The sequence below is a fragment of the Chaetura pelagica genome, unplaced genomic scaffold (genome assembly GCF_000747805.2).
Source record: "Chaetura pelagica isolate M959 unplaced genomic scaffold, ChaPel_1.0 scaffold13, whole genome shotgun sequence".
In the NCBI taxonomy this organism is placed as follows: Eukaryota; Metazoa; Chordata; class Aves; order Apodiformes; family Apodidae; genus Chaetura; species Chaetura pelagica.
Window position 1 is genome coordinate 1,672,813 of NW_009954543.1, and position 22,453 is coordinate 1,695,265.

General features: G+C 35.6%; 1 protein-coding gene across 1 annotated transcript in view; it reads left to right on the plus strand.

Annotated features, from left to right (window-relative positions):
• SRBD1 (S1 RNA binding domain 1) overlaps positions 1-22,453 on the plus strand; it is a 118,822-nt gene that overhangs the window by 65,070 nt on the left and 31,299 nt on the right. The window contains exon 15 of the mRNA XM_010004937.1: positions 5,129-5,211. Coding sequence (XP_010003239.1) covers positions 5,129-5,211 — 83 coding nt within the window. The remainder of the gene's footprint in view (positions 1-5,128; positions 5,212-22,453) is intronic.

A 22,453-nucleotide genomic window follows, 5' to 3' on the forward strand; every position in this document is an offset into this window, starting at 1 on the left:
TCTTTCCCGATCTACAGCCATTCAGCTTTTGTTTAAATAGAGCAATGCAAAAGGAGAACATTTTAATATGTGAGTATCTGAACACAGAGGTTGGCAGGCTGCCCTTGAAGCAGGCACAATACTTGAAACTATTTATAATAAATCTTGTTACATAGCTGACAAGATTTCTAGTTGCTTTTGCACCCTAAATAGTGTGCACATCTGATTTGAGCCATAATGATTACTCTAGCTTTGTTCCTTCACTTAGAGGAGGCAGGTAGCCTAACTAAGAACTTAGCACTAATTCTGTATTTTTTAGGACTGGCATCTGACGGGCGCTTGTACAGATACCATCTAGAAGAATAGTTGGAAGCCTGCAATGTTGTTGCTGCCCCTCACTATTGAGAGTAGGCACTTTTTTCAGTCTTAAGTCCGAGATTAACTATCTCCTTTTTAATCCAGATGAAAAATGTTATCACTTGCTGTAGAAAGCATGAGTAAAAACGTAAGTTGTGTGACATGTATGTGTGAGGAAAATAGTATTTAATTTTAAATTTGGCAGTTTGGAATAAAGAGAGATTTGATCTTTTTAAGAAAACAGGAGCCAGATAAGTATGTTTGCAAGTTCTTTAGGGTACATCTGTTCATTAGCCATTAGGAAACAAAACATTTTAGTAGAATTCCTTATTTTTTGTGAAGGTCAGAGACTGAGAGAGTTACAAGAGTTGTGCAAGCAACTCTTAAGGAGGCTTTTTCCTCACCACACTGTCATTGCACTTCATCACCAACAGGTGAAAATAATTAACCATCTGATGGGTTTGTCTTGTCTAATTAGCAAAGTATGGAGTTACTTTGAGCCCACCAAACAGTTAAATTGCTTTTTTACAAAATGTCAGAGAACGACCTAATGTTGAGACAGGATTTCAGAAACTATGCTTTCTGCAACCAACTTTATTTCTCATTCCATTGGGAGGAAAAGTTCATCTGTGTTAAAGTCAAAAGACCACCTGGGCCACCCTGTCCCCCCAAGCTTTAAAATTTTACATGGATTTACTGCATGACAGCACAACATGTTACTGTCTTTCCTAGTATTGCAACAATGTTTTCTTCTTAATTGACAATGTGAAGTTTTGTGTCTGTCAAGTGGGCAATTCTTTTGGTGATTTTTCTAATAGAGGGCCATGTCATCCTGATCTTAATACTCTGATATTGAATAGGTTTTTGTAGTGTTTCACTTAAACTAGCATATTTTAAGAATAGCATCTCAAGCATTTCATGTTTGGCCTTGCTGATTACTTTTAGAAATCTGATTTTCTGGTTTTGCCCTGCATGCATATAATTTATTTTGTATTTGCTTGAGCAAAGATGAAGCATATCTTAGTAACTGTAGAAGTGAGAATGCATTACCTGATTCATTGTCAGTCATCTAACAATGGATGGTTTCTAGCTATTCCTGAAATGTAATTAAAGCATATACAAAACCCCAATTTTGGGCAATACCTGTATTAGTGTAAAGTAGTTTAATATTAAAAAAATCCCACATTTCAAAATGTATTGGTTTTAAATTTTAAGTGGAAAACCATAAGACCACCAAGTTTTACTGTGTTTGTCTGGTCCGTGGTAGCAAACCTTGCATTTCTGCAGAGCCCTCATATTTGCCAGAGTGGAGCGTCATTGCCCCGTGAAAGGATCTATCTGTTGCTGTGGTGTGCCAGTACTGTAGCAAAGAAAAAATTGTTTTGTCCGTACAGGAGACAGTAGATGCTGATCTTGGCTGAATTTGTGCCTAGAGAGAATGCAAGCAACTCTTGCCTTTTCCCTATTGTACTCCCTTTTATTTTTAATTTGAAAAGTTCTGGAGTAAAACTGCTACTTTAGTGGGAATTCTGTAGGTCAGCTATTCTTAAATGTCCCTTAAATGTATAACTGATGGTTAGTTGATCTTCATGCTTTGGTATTATAACTATTAGGCCTGATCCAGGAAAGCACTTAAATGTCTGTGTAACTATGTATATTAATAGTTTTTCTGGTTCTGGTGGGAATACAGACATGCATCTGTGCTGAAGTGCTTTGCTGGATCAGGTCCTGTACCTCCGCTGAAAGCCTTCTAGGGACATGATGGCATTGTCAACCTAGCTGTTATGACAAGTAGAGTCTTAAATTTTACTTTCTAATTAAAGGTTCCCAAGAGCAAGTTATGGTTGAAGAATTCCTGTGTTGACCTGTCCATGTGGTTGTCTTTTTTTGAAAGACGTATCAGAAGGAGATGTGGATAGGGAGAGATATTTGCTGTCAGCTGATATAAAATGCAACTTTTTATATGTGTTTTGCTTTGCCATTATGTGTAAGTAAAAGAAAATTCTTTAAAACATTGTATAGCTATTAAACAAGTTGAGTTTAGGAAAGCTTTCTGGAAGTCTGGTACCTGTATATACACATAAATGCTTTCAGAAGAAATATATAGTTTAAAATGTTTCCTAGTTGAGCTCAATACTACTTTCATTGATGTTTTGTTTCCCTTTTGTTTGTTAGGTGAGTGGTGATCGGTACCACTAGTATTTCAAAGAAATTAACATGAATTGCAGTTATAGGAAAACATTTCTACAGTAAGCTATACTTGTGCAAGTGATAACTGGTGCATTTACACTGATTAAGCTTTTGTGATTTTATTTTTTTTTTGCTGCTGTTTTTTGACAAGAAGGCATCTGTGATAGCCATTGAATTTGGAACTTCTCAGAGAAGCAGGCATATCAGATGTCACCAGCACAGAGCTCTCTGAACCTAGCTAGCAAATTGCCATTGTCAGTGTGTGATGAAATGGATAACAAAGGGTATGAAAAGTCTTGCATGACCGAGCAGTGAACTTCATGTTAACTGTGCATTTAGGAGAATGGATCTTGAAAGGTGAAATCTCTAATGCTGCATTTAATGGATAAACTTTGCAGTTGTGGTTTGAGGAGTCTGCATTGACAATAAATGTTAGGTCTACTATTTTGGCCTCAAGTCTCACTGTTTAGTCAAGTCCTTTTCTGAAATGCTGTGATGTCTTTTAACGCCCTGCAGATGTGGTAGTTTCTATTTAAATTAGGACTGCAAAGATCATCAAGAGACTGGAGTGCCTTTCATACGAGGAGAAGGAAAGAACTGGGAGTGTTCAGTCTGGAGAAGAGAAGGCTCAGGGATGTTATGAATGTGTGTAAATACCTGATGGGAGGGAATGAAGAAGAGAACAGGAGACTCTTCTCAGTAGTGTTCCCTGTCAGAACAGGGGCACAGACTAGAACACAGGAAATTCCGTCTGAGCACAGAAAAGGTTTTCAAACACTAGTATAGATTGTCCAGAGAGATTGTGAAGTCCATCCACGAAGTTATGCAAAGCACATGACCCTGGGCAACCTGCTCTAGCTGACCCTGTTTCAGCAGGGATCTTAGACAAGATTATGTCTGTCCTCAAGTGGTCTGTCCAACCTAAACAATCCTGTGATTCTGTAAAGGTGTTGAGATATATATATAGATATAGATATATAGATATAAAAAAGAGAGAGTGTATATATATAAAAAATATGTATATGATAATCAAGCTCACAGAATGGTTTAAGTTGGAAGGGATGTTAAAAATCATCTAGTTCCAACTCCCTTGCCATGGGTCAGGGATACCTCCCACTAGACCAGTTTCCTCAAAGCTCCATCCAATCTGATTTTATACATATGTGTGTGTATGTGTCTGTATAAAATCAGCTATTGACCACTGGAAATACTTCTGATATTCCTATTTGAACATAATGTATATATGTTGACCAAACCTCCATGCATATACATATTTACTCCTGTCTCCTGTCTGTTCTTTCTCTAACACTTTCTTGATTTGCTTAAAAATTAATTTCAATGTAAAATCAATTTTCAGACGTATCTCTTGAAATGACTAGTGCCAGCTGTGGGGGTGATTCTAGAGACAGCTGATAAAGGATGACAGTTTTCTCTGTCCCATCGCATTTTTCTCATTCTTGTGCAAGTGCATGTGGTAGGAAAAGCAGTTTTAGCAACAAGGCCTGCCCTTGATTTTTTGGTATTTTGGGTTTTTTGTTGGGTTTGCAAAGGCTTTTGATGTCTGAAAAGGCTTTTGCAGTATCTTGCAGTTCCTCCAGACACTCCTGTTCTTCATCAGTGTTTACTTCACTAGGTAGAATGTATGTTTGAAGAACTGTTAAACCAGCTAACGTGTTCTGTCTTTACTCAGGAGAAGAAAGTTTATGAATGTGATACTGGTAGAATAGAACTCTTTCAGTTGAGTATATCTGGATGGGAGCACAGCTGCACATGCTAAATGCAACCTGGTATCTGTAGAATTAGACCAAGACTGAGAATTGACATTTGCAAATAAGTATTTTTTCTGAGATTTCATTAAATAAAGGATTTATCAATAAGTATAGGCTTTAAAAATGCAGTCTTGATTCAACATTTGGATTTAGAAGGTCAAAGGTTCTTCCCATGTGTTCTTAATGGCACCAAAAATGTTAGAAATTGCTGGGTTGTTTTTTTTCCCCTAAATGAGGTTATCGTGATCATAGATTGCAAACTGATGTGTTTTGGTATGCAATTTATATTAGTTAAGCCCACAAAACATTTTCAGAAGGAACACTGAATTTTATGGTTGAATTATATAAATATATAATACGTAAGTAAATAATACGTACCTTAGGAAATACTGTATTAGATTAATAAGTCTGTGAACAGTTATTCCATTCTTTTTTGAATTTTGTTTCTACGTATCTGTGATTGAAGGTTATATTTCAGAATTTAATTTTAAATGTTACATGTGCATTTAGTACAGATACAATGGAAAAAAATACTGTACACAGTTCTATTTTTTAACTCTGTGGCCTAACATTTTAGATGTCAAGATTACAGTTTGAAATCTCTTTAGGTCTTTGCTTGAATTGTTCAATTAGAAGGTTTTAATTAATGTAAATTCCATGTCCCGTGTCTAACAGTGAAAAAGGACTCTGCTGTATTATTTATTATTTCCAGAGGAAAAAAAGATATTTAATATCTAGAAAATTTTAAAAATGGAAAAATTATCCAAAATAATTAAAAATTATTCTGATTTTTCAAAGAAAACCCCTAATTGTTCCATAATTCTGTTTTTCAGTTTCCATAGCTAGACGTGTCCAAGACCCATTAGCCGAGCTTGTGAAAATTGAGCCCAAACACATAGGAGTTGGAATGTATCAGGTAAGATAATACAAATCACTTGATCTAGGTTGACTATCATGATACAGAGCAGCATCAAAATGCTACTTTGTAATTGTCAACTAGTTATGTCTCCGTTAAAAGACATTTCTGGAGTTAATAGAATGGTAGTAAAAACTTAGAGAAGTTAAACTGCCTCTTTTTTTAATCTCTACTTTTAACGATTGAGATTGAGACTGAAATGGCTGTAACCAGATGTATAGTCTATTAAAAACATCAAATCAGACAGGTAACCTGATCTGTAAAGCTTTCTCTTTTTTTTGTATTGTTACAGCAATGAGGTTGTAGCTCTTTGTGTAAAATACAATGAAATATTGATCCTCCATTTAGAAGCCATTAATTTGCACTAGTAGGTGCATTCCTTCTTAGAAGTTTGTAATGAAAGCAGTTTGGTTTGAAGGTTTTCATTTGCTAAAGCTGAATTGGAAAATGTTTTACAGTTATTTTTATCCATTTTTGTAAGTTATTTCTGAGAATTAACTTTAACTTTCAAAGTATCTTTACAAAGTGAGTGGTATTGAGAAGTGGTACATAAGTTATTGTCATTTTATAGCATATTGGCATTGATTCAGGAAAGCATTTATGCATGTGCTTAAGTCCCACCAAATAGAGAAGTAAAAAAAAAAAAAAAAAGAAAGAAAATTCAGCACATGCTCTTGTCTGTGTTTTTGAAACTATAGAATATGAGTAAATTTGGAAGGCTGGAACAGAATCCGGAACAGAACCATCTGGGTGTATGCTTTGAGATTAGCACATAAAATTTAATGGGATAGAATTAGCAGCCTGGAATCCTTGACTGCTCGTGCTAAAGGTGTTGTGACAAACAAAGGTGCTATGAAAAACTTCGAAGTCTATATCCTATTTTTTTTTGTTTTTAAAGAACTGAGGTTAACATTTTAATTGATTAAGGTAGAGCTTAGTACTGCTTTTGCAAGCTCTTCTAATATTACCAGAGTATAAAATGTACTCATGTTGCTTGCTAGCTGCAAAACTCAGCAGTAAAACTAACTAGCAAACTTTTCAGGATGAACTATACCATAGTTTCTGAGGAAAAGTAGGTTGAAGGGCTGAAATACTGTAGATTTCTTTAACATATGTATCCAGAGTTCAGTAAAAATGTGCTTTAATGAGGGCAGCTATAAATCAGGGGATGGTCATCTGGCAAAAAGAGGAGCTTCAATTTGAAGCATAGTTGCTTCCCTTACTTGTGGAGACCTACTACTTCTATTTGTCACAGTAGCAGCACAGATTTTTGTTGCTCCTTGCTTTAAAGAAAAAAGCATTTAACAAAAAAATCTTGAAATGCTTAGTGCTTCAAGAAGATGTTTTTAAAAACATTTTTTTTAATGAATTAAATATTGAGTGTTTTACTATTTGAAATATACTGTGAATTCATAAGTATTAGGAGCTTGTATTGCTGTAGCTGATGGTATTGATTTACGTGCATAATATCTACTGTGGTCTATGTGCACATTGTACAAATATACAGCTAAAGCTAAAAGGCACAGGGTTGGTGGTGGTTGTATGGTTTTGGGAGCGGGATATTGTCACATGAATGTTGGAATGAACCTATTGCAGCAATTCACAGCTGCCGCTAAGACTGAAGTGGGCATCATTTACTTTGCACTGAAACAGAGCAGTACCATGTTCCAGGCACTTTAAGAGAAGCTTCTTGGTCCACTACAGGTGTTCTGCAAGTAAATACCCATCTGTGTCATTAATTCATGTTCAAACTGGTTATATGAAAAGTTTCAGGGAAATAATTCCTAGAAGTCCGGTTGCGATAGACCTCAAAATTTCTTCTTTCCCAGCTATCTGTACTCTTAAGTTTCATTGTGATTTAAAAAAAAACCTCCAAGATAGATACACCTCCTGCATCTAATTATTATTACACAGAAGCTGTACGAAGCTTGTTCAAAGATACAGAAATGTCTGCAGTACTACAGCTCTATCTGACACTATTGCAAGCAAATTTTGAAGTCTTGGAAGCAAAGTCAGAAGCTCTGCTGGTCTTCAGCATGAGAGCTCTCTCACGGCAGGGGAGAGGAAAGGAGGAGAAGAAGAATTAAGCTGTTATGACTGGTCTTTCTTCAGAGAGAACGGTCAGTTGCTGGCATCTCAGAAAAAGCTGTTGTGTTGTGCAGGAAGTCCTAAAGTAGAAGCTGGTATAATCTCAGTATATCAGGCATAGAATTTTGTATCATCCAGGACAAATTGAAAAGTTTTATTACATTTTAATTTATAATCTGTTTGCTTACTGTAGCTTTTTTACTAATTTCTTGGATGAAACATGCATTGTGCAGTCTACATCAAAAATGTAACAGGCTTTTCACAGAGGTGGTTACGTTCTTAGCCCACTGTAACTATAAACCTAGCATTTAAATATGACCTGTCCTTCCTTAAACACCCTGAAAGTGATATTTAAGAATCTGACAAATCCAAGTTTTGGAGTCTTCTATAGTTGCTTCTTCCATTCTTCCAGATTTTGGATCCCTTCCACTTGGCCTCTTCATACTTGATCTGCATGTTTGTGAGAATATTGGTGGTTTCTATTTTTTCTAGTACAATTTTTCCAAGTACATCTCATTTGGGTACAGATACTTTGGGTGCATAAATATGAGTTTCCACATAGCAGGAAATCTTTGTAAACTGAGTCCCATTAGTTGGGATTTGTGTTTACTTATTTTAGATGACGAAAAAAATGAGGCTTGTGCTTGACCACCTGCTTGTATTCTCATTTCAACTTATGATTCTGAGTTTGTGCACTACCAAGAAAATGAGGTTTGTCAGAGAAAAATAAACAGGACCCAGATCTCCTAACAGGTATTTCCTTAAACACAGAGAAGCACAACCTGATTTATTAGGGCCTCTCTCAGACTAAATTCCAGTTGCCTAAAGGTCCTCGTCTTCCTTCATCTTTATCTCATTAGGAAAATTGTTCTTTCCTCCCAGCCAGGAACTTAGCTAAAATTAATTCATCACCTTCAGGCCATATTAGTATGATTTCTTCTGTAGTTGAACATGAAGATGATGCCCAGACTCTGTCTGATACAAAATATGTTTGCTTTGCCACCTCCCTATGCCAGTTCAAAGCTAAATTCCTATTGGGGAAGAAGCAGTTAGTGGCTCAAGACTTTATTATCCTGCAAACTGGATTTTGGCTGATGAATTACCACTACGGTTGTAATGATCTTGGAGATGTAGATAAGAGCTGAGAACAAAGCTGCTTCACAAAGATTGCGGTCAGGGAATTGAATTCCAGAGCAAAGAAAATGAATTAAAAGGAAAAAAGATGCCTCAAGACAGAAGAATGCCTTCCTCTCAAATAGAAACACAATTTTTGATAGGAGAACAAAGCAGCACTAGCATAAACTTTGTCTACCAGTCCCTATCAAAGACAAGTAGCCTCAATTGAAGAGAGGATTACATTAATAAACTTCTAAAATTCAAAGTCTAAATCTGTATTATAAGCCGGAAAACTAATGATAAGAGCTTGTGTTAAGTTTCATTGGTCTTTTGCTGTTCGTTTAATGTGCAAAATCCCCAGATGCTAAAAAACAAGTAAATTCTAGGGGAAGGGCTAGAAGGAGCTCAAACTCGCTTGTAACCTAAGAACAAAACCTGTGGTGTGTGTTGAAGGATCAGAATTGTTGACAAGTTATATAATAAATAATTTGCACCATGTCTGATCTTGAAAATCCAACATCCTATTCAGTCTCTATAATTTTTGGAGTGCAAAAATAATTTCCCTATACAGTCTTGTACATGGTAACATCTTTACTGTTTAACACCTTTGGAAAATTATTTTCTGGGAGATATATATGTAGTTTTGTAACCTCTGAGTGAAAGGATACTTGATTCCAGATGTACCTGGAACATTTTGTATAAATAAGATTTTTAAACAGTCTTAAGTAGCAATTTCTTAATGAAAAAACATGATTGGGCTAATTCTTGGTTTATTTTCTATATCATGCTGGAGGATCCTGATTAAAGGATTTTAACAAAGGAGTTTATTAAGGCGTTTAACAAAACCTAGTCAGAATACCTAATAAGCATTGGAAATGCCTTTTCTGTTCCTCTTGCCCTTTTTCCTCCTTGTGTTCCTCATTATTGAAGTGCATCAGGTGTGCAGATGATTACTTGTAGGACGTTTATTATTGCAGTTGCAATTTGGTATGTCTTTTAAGGTCTGAGTTCCTCCCCAAAGTGAGTATGCTTTATTAAATAATAATGCATCTTTAGGGAACACTTTTATTCAGATATACTTCCTCCTTAGGAGGACCAGTCCTGTCATAATTATGCTATTGTGGATATAAACCAGCTTAAAATCTCCAGGTAGTGAAGAGCGACGTATCTCGCTGAAGTTGTATCTCAGTTCCTGTTGAAAGGAGAGAGGCTTTTTACCTTTCTGCCACTTTCTGCTTCTTTCCTTCCCTGCCTCAGTGCCAAAGCACTCTTGTGCTGGTCAGGGAGAACTGGTTGGCAGTGGTGGATGTTTCTGGCCTCTCTTCTGGCTGAAATTGCATGCAACTCTTGTAGTTTTTTGCATTCTTTAATCGTTGTCTTCTGTCAAAAGGTGTGCGTGGCGTCACCTCTCAAGTTTTTCTAAACCTCCACTGGGAGCCTGTAGTGACAGGATGGGAATTAGAAAAATGTGGCATTAACCTCATGTTTGACAGTAGTATAACTTCAAATTTTACTACTTTTCTGCACACCCATTGTGTAAATTACTCATCTGAGGCAAAGTGACTTTATATTAATGCTTACTATAATAATGCTTTAATATATAATGCTTTATATTAATGCTTAATAGCTACTAATTGTGGAGATATTTGGGAGATGAACTATTGTAAAATTTTAGAAATACAGGAATCGGAGACCTCAAGGGTGTCTCTTAAGTGCAAGAGCAAGACCAAATACAGTTGGGTAAGCATATTTTAGCAGTGGATTGAACAAGCCTATACATTGTTTCAGTTTGTCGACTTTCAAAAGAAAATCTTTGTCCCTTGCACTGCAGGTGCTTGTCAGTCTCTTTTTACAAACCCTAGCAAAGATAGGGTTTTGATAGCTTTGTTTGTTAAGCGATTCCAAGGCTTAACAAACTTTAGATGTATTTCTTTACTATCTAAACCAGTATTTTGGATAAATTGTTTCTCTAACAGTGGAAACTTGAAAAACAGTGTTTAAATAGGAAGCTGCTAGCAAAAAAATGCTGTGAAGTAGTTGGTGAGTACAAACAAGACATCATAATGTTATTTCATAACATAGAGTAAAATACTGGATGGAGCTGGCTGGTTAAAAATGTAGATTTTTCACTGAGTATTTAAGAACTTTATTTCACTTCTTTGTTTTTTTGTTAATTGACCCATAGGGTATATGAGTAGTTAGGTGTGTTACTTGGATAGCATGGGAGAATCACTCATGTATGATGTGAGAATATGATGACATATGATGTGCAAGAGTGTCTTTTAAATCTCTGAGGTGTGATTGTCAAAACAACCTCAAACTTGAGTTTGCTTTACTAAGCTTATTCAAAGAAATTCATGTTGGTTTGGAACTTTTTTTTTTTCTTTCTTTAATAAAGAAAATAGAATGTTCTTATTAGGTGAGTACTGCTTTATATTGTGTGATTTGTGTAGCTCCTGTGGAAACTCCATTCAACAGGAATGTTATTTGCTGGTCAGAATTGTATGCTGCTGGCTTCAACACCCAGTTGAGCAACATGTCTACGTAATACTTCAGGATTCCTCCTATATTACTACTCTGAATTTTTACATACACTTAGGCACAGAATGGATCTTCTATGTTATAATTGCAGTTTTATGAACTTGCTTCTGATTTTCTGTACTTTCATTGAAATGGTTGTATAAAGAGAACCTTTGCTTAAACACTGTCAAAAGATACAAGTGTACACAGTTATGTATCTCACTGTAATTAGCCCATTTATTAATGAATGAGTGTCGCTCCTTTTTGGCAGTATATGGCAACCAGTTAATTATGAGTGTACCTTAGGGTGAAAAAACTTATAATATGGATTATACTGGTGGACTGGAGTCTTGCTGAAACTGCAGGGTATCATGACAGAAACTGGTTATTCTGATACTATATAAATTCCTAAACAACATAGACTAAAGGATATGTTGCCATTGTTAATAAAAAAATTATGACAGTAACTAGACATTCTGGGCTGCTTCTGTTTCTCTCTGAACTAACTCACTGGGATTTGAAAAACGGGGCTCATGGGATAGGATTTCACAGTGCTCTTAGCTCTGCTTCTCAATAAAGGAAACTTAAACCTCTCCTGTGAACCTGTAGGCTCCTGCATAGCGACTATTGTCGCAGGATTTTTTGCAGAAATTCTGTAAGGAATTTCTCGCTTTGGAATTTGTGGAAAAGGGGAGGAGTACTCAAAGTTTAAGGGTGTACCAAAACTTTTTGAGGGATGATGTGTGGTAGCTTTACTTCTAAGCTATTGTTGAAAGCCGGCAAAAAAACAGTGTCTTGTCAGTAAGGAAAAAGTCTATGCAAAAAATAAGTGGATAGGTAGGCCACTGAAGTTTGTTCTTAGTGAAAGATTTCTAACAGCCAGCAACTTAAAGGATCCTTAAGTGTTATGTAGTAGTGGTGAAGCATTAGCTTTGCAAGGAAAGCAAGGAAAAAATGATTTTTGCTCCGCACCACTTTTAGAGTAAATTATGTGCTTCTCATTTTGAAAAGTAAAGCACTGTGAACCAAGCTGGCTGACATCTATGGGAACAAAGTCTTTGCAGACAGCTTTGTCATGGAGACGTAGCCACCTCATAATGTTTTTAGGATGCTTCCCCACCCCAGTTAAGTAGGTGTGCAAAACTTAAGGTTCCTTTCCAAGTAAGTTACACCTCTGGCAAGTTTGTGTAATTTAATCCTCTGCAGCAGTTTTGCTGGCTGCCAGGGATGGTTTATATCCTGTAACTTGACAGGAGTCTCTCTGGATGTGTCTACCTGTTCTCTGGCTGGTAGGAGAAATCAACTTTCCCATCAGCAAAGCACAATAAACTTTTGCTAGTCTGTTATGGCTGGTTACAACAAAACAAAGGAATGCAGAAAGCAGGTAAAAGTTGCATTATTAAAGTTTTTAGTTAGTACACTGTATACGTTTGCCGACATCTCTAGGAAGATGTACCAGCTCACTATGATGCAATGCTGCCCCTTTAAGGAAATAAAGGAAAATGTGTGTATGTGTATTTACAAAGAGTGCAAGAGCACAGCAGGCATCATCACATCTGCACATGTCACTCATGAAGCTGCCCATGGACTGTGTCTCTTTTCACTGCTGTCACCAAAAATGCGCTGTAGGCAGCATTTGAAAGCTTGCCTTTATAAGCAACCTGAACTGCAGGTAAATTTTAGACATTTCTGCTAATAATGCCCCCCCTTGCGTCACTGCTATTTATTATTAATAGAGAGTTTGTATCTGCATATGTTGGGTTGTATAGAGGAGCTGAGGTTTTTAGCAAAAGTAGGGAAGCTTTAATTGTTATACGGAGGTGGGATGATCTAAGGGTGCTGACAGGAAACAGCTGCTGGACAGATTTGCCTTCCCCTGTCAGTTTGCTTCTGATCTCTTAATTACCAGCTCTCTTGGCAGAAGTTTGTTAGGCAGTTTTTTGTTGCCATATGACAACAGACTTGGTTCAAACCTCTGTTGTATGATTTCTGCTCTAACTGGATTAAAATTCTACGTGTTACTGTTCTCAAATAATAGGTATAAAGGCTGTTTACTTCCAGAATACCACAAAAGTGGCAGATAGGAACTCCTGAGCAGAGTTGGCCAGGTATAGGATACCCTCTATGCAAACCTGGTTAATATTTCAGTTTGTACTTTTTGCCTTTCTATAAATGTACTTAGGCAGAGCTAGTTCAAACACAGGACATCCAGCCAGAGAGATTTAAACTCTTTTGAGAGACTGTTCTGATGTGGGAACTAGGTGGCAAGAGCAGCAAAATGGGAGTTGCAAGGCTGGGATCCTGCAAATTGCCTTAAGGGGGCTGATCGGTTTGGAAACACTTGGTTGACTAAAAGCTGAAACAGAAAAGAGGGTGATAAAGTCTATATTTCCAAAAGTTAGATTCCAAATGATTGAGAAGCTTCTGAAATCTGAGAGATGCATTTGGGTTTCCTGTTTACATTTCAAGTGTTTAATAACCTTAAGTGAAAATATGCAATTCTAGCACTGAAAAATTGTTCCGGTCCATTAAGTTTTCAATATTTAAGTTCTTTACATTTTTGAAACGTTCTTTAAAATGCTATAGTAAAATACAGCCAGACACCCCCAGATTACTCTTGGCATTACCAATATTCATGATGTGATATTTGTGTTCAGAGAACTTGCATTTCAGTCTCAAATATTCATCTTTTATGTGAAGTAACTTAATCTGTACAATGCTATGTTATGAATTCTAGCCAGATTTTAGTATGTGTTATAATGATAAAATTTATTTAATTATAGCCGTAGCAAAAGTATCTCTTTAGTGTCCAAAGTCAGGTAAAAGTGGCAGTGGGGATGTGAATCTCTTGCTTTGAATGTGTGTGGGGGGTCAATCTAAACATCATTAATGTAAATATTATTTGGTAGTGGAATTCCGTAGTCACTGGTTGCTGTGCAGCCATCATCTGTTGCATCTGTTGTTTTGGTTTCATGAATTAACAGTATGTTCATTTGACTCATAAGGCAAAATACTAATATTATTGTACTTCTGAGTGATTCTGTGTGTGTTCATAGCACAGCAGCTGTTGAGTTGATATCTGAAAATCTGGAATCAGCAATAAATTCATATTCACCTTCAGTAGGAGATCATAAGTTACAATTAAAATTATGATATTTTAAACTCATAAATGTTTTCTTGATATCAATAGTTCTATTGCTAGGTATTATGTAAAATAAGAACTTGATATTTTTCTCACTAAATACATACAATAATTATTTTTAGTAAGTTTGAAAAAATATGAAATCATGGAATGCTGCAAGATCTCACAAGTTCACTTGAGCTATGGATTTATTTTTATCAGTAACTTTTATATTAAATGTAAGTAACTGAAAAAATAATATATTTTACATTTTAGTACAATATTAGTGTACATCTTTGTCTAATGGCTCTGTGATCAAATTTTTCCTCTCTTCCTTAAAGATGAGCTTAATGTAGGATGAGTTTAAATTGGTGTTGATGTTCCTTGTAATAATTCCACGACAGTTGTCATATAATAGGTATCACTGAAAATTATAGTCTCTTTTTACTAAGAGACAATATAATATGCAGGATTTCTCTGATGTTTTGTATTTGGTTGCTTTTTAGATTTTTATCTTGCTAATAACACTTTTTGTAATAAACATTTTTTTAAAAATAAGTTTAGAAACTAAAATCATGTTTTGCTAGACAGTGATTAATATCTGTGACCTTTATTTTTGGATCAGGAACATAAATATACACTTTTTTCTGTGTCAGTCATTGTCTAAGTTTTCATCTTTGTTCTGCTTTCCATTACATACCATGAATTATATGAAATTAATTTAATCGCTACTCCAAACAGAAATTAAATGTGCCCTAATCCAGAGTTACGTTGTTTGCTTTTACAACTGTAAGTCATAAGTAATTAATTTTCCAAGGAAAATTAATTCACTTACCATTCCCAGTAGCATCATATGTTGACACAGGGTTATAGATAGTTTAATATTTTTGTTCGGTGTATTGGCCTCAACTTTGGAAGACCTTAAAGCAAAACAAATTTAAATTTACTCAACTGTACAAAATTCAGGGTTATTTAAAGTGAATGTTGTCTTTATTTCTGTCAACCAGCTGACGACGATTCTAAAATTGTATCATTTTTTGGAAACCCTGAAATCTACGAACACGTGTGAGTTATTTCTTAAAAAAAAAAAAAGAAACAAACAAACAAAAACAAACAAAAAATTGTTAATGTCAGACCTTTGAATAACATGACCACTGAAATGCCATCAGAAGCAGAAAAATCTAGATCCTTGGAGAAAATAACTGTATATTACAAAGCCTTGGGATAGAGGCAGGGTATTTTTATTTTATTTTTTCTTTTACAAATGCCTTACATTGCTTGAGGTGCTAGTAGGTGATTCGTTATTCCTGTTGCAATCAGACACTTCTAACTTGACTTAATTTAGAACGTTGTTTTGTTTCCTCTGTTTTTGTTTACCAAAGGGCAGCTCACTGCAGTGCCAAAGGGGAGGGCAGACACTTGTGTAGGCAGCCCTGCTGCCCACAGATGTCTGTCCTTCAGAGATGGCATTGGGCAGTGTGGGCCAGAAGTCTTCCGGAATGAGAGAGGCAGCTTATAAGTCTAATCTTTCAAGTTCACTAGGAGGACTTCCTTTTATTTATTTATATTTTTATATATATATACATATATATATCTTTATGTATTTTTTTTATTTGCAGCTCCATAAAACATGGTGTTTATTGCATTGGTTTATTTTTATTTATTTAAGTCACCCAGGTGAAGCTCCAGTGATGGCAGTGTTGCAGTTGAAACAAGCAAGGCTTATTTTATGAATGTCCCTTTGTGGGTTGGTGATTGCATTTTGCCTCAGTGCAGGGGGTTGGTATCAGTGGCGTTTAATTTAGAATTTTGGGGGTGGAAAGTAGAAATTGACATTTAATTCCTGTGTAAAGTTACTGCTAGATTAGACATACAAATATTATTGCATTAGCAATCACAGGAAGAAAATAAAATATGAGTGCATTGACAATATACAGTAGTATTGCAGACATGGGTAAAATAGAGCAGTAGATGAAAGAAATACTTATTCACATGCTTTTTCACCACAGCAGGTATTTTCAAGTAGATAAGCATCTAGAATTGGGTCTTATTGATAGTGCTAGCAAAGGCAAATTAATCTATACCACGTATCTCTTTTATATATATACACACATATTATTAGTATATATATGCATGTATATTATATATTATATATACAACATGGATGAATGTGTTGGCAGAGATCTCCATTCAATTTTGCATTTGTTTCTTTCAACATTAATTAATTTGAGTTTCCTGGTTCTGTGTAAGGCAATGCCTTGGTGTGTATCTAATAATGTATAAGGTCTCAGTATGTGCTACTAGCTGTTTCATTATTATGGCTTAATTACTTTCAAAAGGCTTCAGTATGATACTTTAAAATGCAAAATTTCCTGCAAAGGAAATGTCCGTCTGGTGAACTAAGTTTGACTATGTGCTTCACCTTGATAGTCACTTATGTTACTGAAGCTGCATTCTACCTACTGCACTGGGCTGCTCGTGTTTTCTAACCTTGCCCATCAGACTTAACAAAGTGCAATTCTGGCTGAGCCTGCAAAAGTTGTTGATTTCTTCATTTTCACTTATTCCGTGATACAATGTACCTTCTGTTTCAGCAAAACAAGAAGCAAGCACTAGCTCTATCCTTTTCTCACCTTTTCTGCAGGAGATTGTGCTGATTAAGCGTATGAGCAGCAGACTCAGGACACGCTGGCCCAGTGCATCAGCATTCTTGTTACAGTTACCCTTCTGTGGTACTGTTACCAGTGTGATGTATGTAAAAATGGTGTTGTGTATAAAAATTTTGGGAGCCAACCAAAAACTGTTTCTGTTCTTATAAATTTCTTGGCATTGGGAGTTTGTGTTTATTTTGGGAATATTCCAATTCATTTTATCATGACAGTGATTGTCTAAATTCTCAAGAAAAATGAAGTTAAAATAATTACTGTTTAAAAACAATTGCTGAAACTATTTTTTTGGGTGAAATGTATATTTTGAGCTCAACTGTAGTTTTGGATTAGATAATCCAGAGTTGACAGTAATTCTGAAAAGAACATTGAGCTGTGAAGTACAATAGGGAAAAGCTCAAGAAGCATGAGCAAATGCCTGTAGTGTGTCCTCATGTAAGTGCCTCACTCTTAGGAGGCCACCAAGAAGTCTACAGTGATTGACGTGCATTCTGGCAAAGCTTTCCACCTCCCTGCCCCCCCTTTCCCTCTGCAACCGTGTTGAAGTCAGTCAAAGTGTATAGACAAAGCTGAGTGAATACCAGTTTCCCCAGTACAGGGGCTATTTTTTCAGGAAGTCTAACTCAAACCAGATGTTTTGCTTAGACCTAGAGTTTGTTGCTGCCAAGCATCTCATCAGAGGTCAGAGTTCTGGGCTCAGGGCCCTGCTAGAATTCTTTCACAAATTGCTATTCGGTGAGGTTTTAATCCTAATGGAAAGAATAATGTGCTTGTAAAATCTGCAGTTATTACAAACACAGTATACATATTGTGGACTTCAAATGACTACATATTTCATTCCCATAAACAGGGAATGCAGATGAATGCAGTGTGTAATAGTTTTAGACGTTCAAACTTAAACCAAGTATATAGTTTATACTACTGTTAACCATTTGCATTCTTAACACGCCTGTAAAATGAATAATAATCTTGACTAACAATTGGCAGCTCAAAACAAAATGAAAAAACCCCCAGCACGTTTCAACTTGTAAGCTGTTTCCTGAAGTAAATAGAAAACTTTATGCTTTTGAGAATGTTCAAAAAAACACTCTGCTTCCTAAGGCACTAGGTTTGGCATGGATTCTTTCTTTCCTTCTTTTCTTTTTTTTCTGTATCAGTTTTTAAATAACTTGGTAGCAACATTTTATGGTCAACTTAATCTTACTTCAAGTATTTCTTCATACAGCTAATTATTCATCCCCAAAACCTCAGAGTACACTTATATGTACTCCAGCTTACTTAAAAACAAATGCTGCTGGTACAAAATGATGAGATTAAGAGGTAGTGATGAAAAATCTCACTAATTTTTATCATCTTGTTGGGAGCATTATTGATAAACTTCTGTAGTGATTCTGCTGAAGTGAAGCTTGAGTGTAAGAAAAAAAATCTCCGGTAACCTTGCTCGGGTGAAACTGAGAAAATGCATCTTGATATTGTATGAAGATTGAGATTATTATCAGAAATGGATCTATGCTGTAGAAAAACAGGGCTACAGTGTGAAATTGGACTATATAACTGATATCTCAGTACGGTGAGGGTATAATGATGAGTTGTTTGGTTTATCTTGTGTAGCATCTTGGTTTTCAGCAAACACTGCTGAAGAATCTGTTATTTTTCAACTTTGATAACTCTTCAAACTTTTAAGTCTTAAATATGTTCATTAATGTTTAATATAACTGTGCTGCTTCATCTCATTCTAATTTGTGAATTTTATGTAACTCATAAATGTGTTTTCACTTCAGTGATAAGTGTAATTAAAGATAAAGGTGGTGTCAGTCCAAAGAGTTCAGGGTATCCTATTCACATGTTGATCATAGTGATAGTCATGCAGGGAATGTGTATAAACAGTATGTCTACATGAATATCCTAAACTTTGAGACATGCTGAGGCATTCATCTGCTGTGCAATTATTTATTTTTTTACTTGTTTATAGTAAGAAAGCTGCTGAATGTTGATGGTACAGCATGGGTATTACCTTACCACGGGAAGAGGGGGGAAATCTTTTAAGTACTGGTGTAACTGTTCAGTAAGCCTTCCTATTGGCTGAATTTGTTTCATGGCATTGAATGTAGAGATTTGTGAAGTCACTTGTACATCAGTCCTGTTGCTGAAGAAGAAATTGCTGAAGCTGGTATTTGGATAGCAAATTAATTTTCAGACACAGTTTGCATTTTTCAGAGAACAGAAAAAAATAGGGGGTTTTCCTGCTTTATTCTTTAGAAAGAGGATTGTGGCCAAACTGATACTGGTAAGCTGCTTTTCCAAAATAAGTGAACACTTGTGTAAATATTTTCCCCTTGGTTTATTGAGTGTAATGACTTATGTTTGGACATACAGAACTGGATTAGAAAACTTGAGTTCTTTCAGTGGGTAGATTATAAATTTTAACTCCTTTCTGTTAGAATAAGCATTTTGATGAACTGAGACTGTTTTTTTTGTTTAGTAAGCACCTAAAACTCTATAAAGACATGCTACTTTTATTGCAAGTTGGATGATCTTGGTGCAAGTTGCTGCCTCAAGGTGAAAAAGTAAATATTAAATGTGGGTTGAAATTAAGACATACAACATAATCATTCAGATGCAATAAGAAAAAGTGGAGACAAACTGCAATATTATAAGAGAAGCTTTTTCATATTAATGAGTTTCCATTTGCCAATAATTCTGTCATTTGTAACTTGAATCATTCATCACCCCTGCAAATGGTTCTTTCAAGACGTTATTTGCAATTTTGTCTTGTGTTTTTGTCCTTGATGTTGTGAAAATGACCGTCTACTGTTACAGGAATGAAAAGAGATCTCATTCAAACATCTTTTGTGTTTCCACTTTCGGTGAAAAATGTTTTTCAAACCTGCAGCTGGTTATTTCTGCAGGAGTTCCCACTTATATTCATGTTTGATTGACATTTTGAAATGGCAGCTTTTCATGAAAAGCTGTTAACTTGTAGAATTTGGTTATGGTACTAAGACAGACTGACTTTGTTCTACTGTTGGGGCCTGTCCAACCTAAACACACCGCTGCATCTGAATTTAATAGTGCTACTCAGCACAGAGAGCATGAGCTTTTTCCTTTTTTTTTTTTTTTTTTTTTTTTTTTTTTTTTTTTTTTTTTTTTTTAACACTGGTGCTCCTGATGTGTTTTTGAACCTGACCTGATAAGTACTCATCCTGATATCTTTACTATCAGTAATTGGGTTAATTTGCATTCTGCTTTCTTCCTCTCCTGGGCGAACATGTTGTGCTTCCATAGTGCTCCTGATGTGTTTTTGAACCTGACCTGATAAGTACTCATCCTGATATCTTTACTATCAGTAATTGGGTTAATTTGCATTCTGCTTTCTTCCTCTCCTGGGCGAACATGTTGTGCTTCCATAATTTGAATGATGGACTAATGTGTTTTCATTTTACATCATGAAAATAAGTGGAAAATGTTTTTAATGACTACAAATGCTGCAGCGTCTGTCTTAACAGAGCAGTGACTACCTGCAGCATTTATTACTATTTATTTTTGAAGTTTTGGGTGTGAGGGCAGGCTTATGGTCTTAAGTCTTCTGAGCAATGATTATTTAATTTATAGTAAAAAACTGAGTAAGCAATGCATAGCATAATCATGCTGCCCTTTTAAATCTTCTAAAGAAGGATATAAAAGTACCCATATATGTTGACTGAGAGAAAGGGCAATATTTTTAGCTTTGAAATAGATTGTTTTTTACATAAAGGAACTGAAAAAATGGATGAGCATCCCTGGTATCCATGACTGTCTACTGTTGTTTAACTCAAGTGTGAGAAGTATAACATGGGAAATATTTTGGGTTTTCCAGAGATTAATTATACAGTCCTGTAAATTTGTATGATGTGTATGAAGGGAGCATTTGAATCATGTTTTATAAGGAGGTAAATAATAGTTTCATTGATTCCACGTGATCTTATATTGCTGAGCTGCTGATGAATTAGAAAACTTTTTTTCTGCATACCACAGTTAGAATTTCTGATCAACGTTTCTCTTACCTGGCTAATTACTTTTTTGAGACCTTTATAGATTTGCACCTACCGATGGTGATACACAAATTGATATACTCATCCAACTCCTTGCTGCTGTAGTTTGTTTAGGATGCTGAGAGGGTATAAAATGTAAAAAGTCCTGCTTATGGGTCTGTGCAAATGTCTCTCAAGTAATTTCCAATGTGGCAATGGATCAGCCATGTTGTGATTAATTATAAAAACTTGCTGTGAAATAAAATACTATTTGCTTGATCCTTTTCTTTAAAATTAGCTAGACTAAAGTGAATATTTTCTCTGATGCCCATTTTGTATTTCTAAATTTTAAAGTTAATTTTGGTGTACCAACTGGAAGATAAATTTGATGTTGAAGAACCAGTGTTTACAGTTCTGTCTTGCAATTTTGAATGAACACTTGCAAGCTTCATCTGAACTTTCAAAGTAAAAGTGAAAGTGTCCTAGTTGCCACCCAGAGGTTATTGTTAAAAACTAATACAGGCCGCCGCTATTCCTGCAAGCAAAGACAGGATACATGGCTACAAGCTTTTCAGTATACCCTTAAGGTCACTGTGAAATACTAGACCAATTGAATTAAATGGCAAACTGCCCACTGACTTTAAATGGAGCCAGGATTTTGCCCTTTAACTTTATCAAGCCCTAAGGGCAAGCAGATTTCAGTCTTAAAAAGACCAAACATGGCAGTGTTTCAAAGGAAAGTTGAGCTGTTGTGAATTTTGACCCAAACTGTGCAAAATGCAGAGGGCAGCACGAGGACCTTGGCCTGCACTTGGAAGTACAAGTGGTATGGGTAAATGTCTACTGTCCTGTTGGGTGGAGTGAAAAGTGGTTACCATTTTGCAATACTGTCTTCCATGTCTTCCGTAGGAAAACATTACTTTCATGTATTATTTATTGCAAATGAGCATTCTTGGTTTAAAAATGTGTAGGAGAATACAGAGTGGGGGAGACTAACCAATGTGCCGCTACTTTACACTGTGTGGAGTAAAACAGGTTGGATTTTTTCTTACACTCTCCCAGAAATAGGACTAAACATTTAAAATAGATACTTTTCTTTTTAATTTTCTTTATTACATATTTACTTTTAATTTCTAGTATTCCTTCTTTAGGATTCTGTGATAAAGTTTCAGTACTGTGTATGGTCATTTCATATAGTGTTTGGTTTTTTTTCAAGAAGGATCTGTTAAGACAATGTTTGTCAGTAAGTTTAAAGATTGAAACATTAGAATGATATGCTGTCATGGAAATCTTAGATTGCAAGATAAAACATTAAAGAAATCACACATTCAGGGTCTTCAAACTCACTTGTTTTACAAGAGCAAGTGTAATACTTACTTGCAACCCTCTAAGTACTGTGTGTTATTACAGAACAAAAGGGAAATTCTTTGAGCCTGGACATTTTCTGCCACATTGATTTGGGCAGAACTAAACGTCCTTGTAACATTTTTTTTCCTCTCTAATTCACTATTTTGACTTACCGAACCTTATTTCAATTTGACTTCCTCAACTCATATAGAAGTGTTGCTGTGAATGAAATCATACCTGTTTGCTCCCTTATGAATAGCATAAATTTAAATAACACAAAACCTCAAAGTAGGTAGGTTGATAATCTGGACATTCTTTGTAAGTATTAAAACCCTCCATGTCTATTTAGATTTTTTTTTTCTCCCACCCATTAT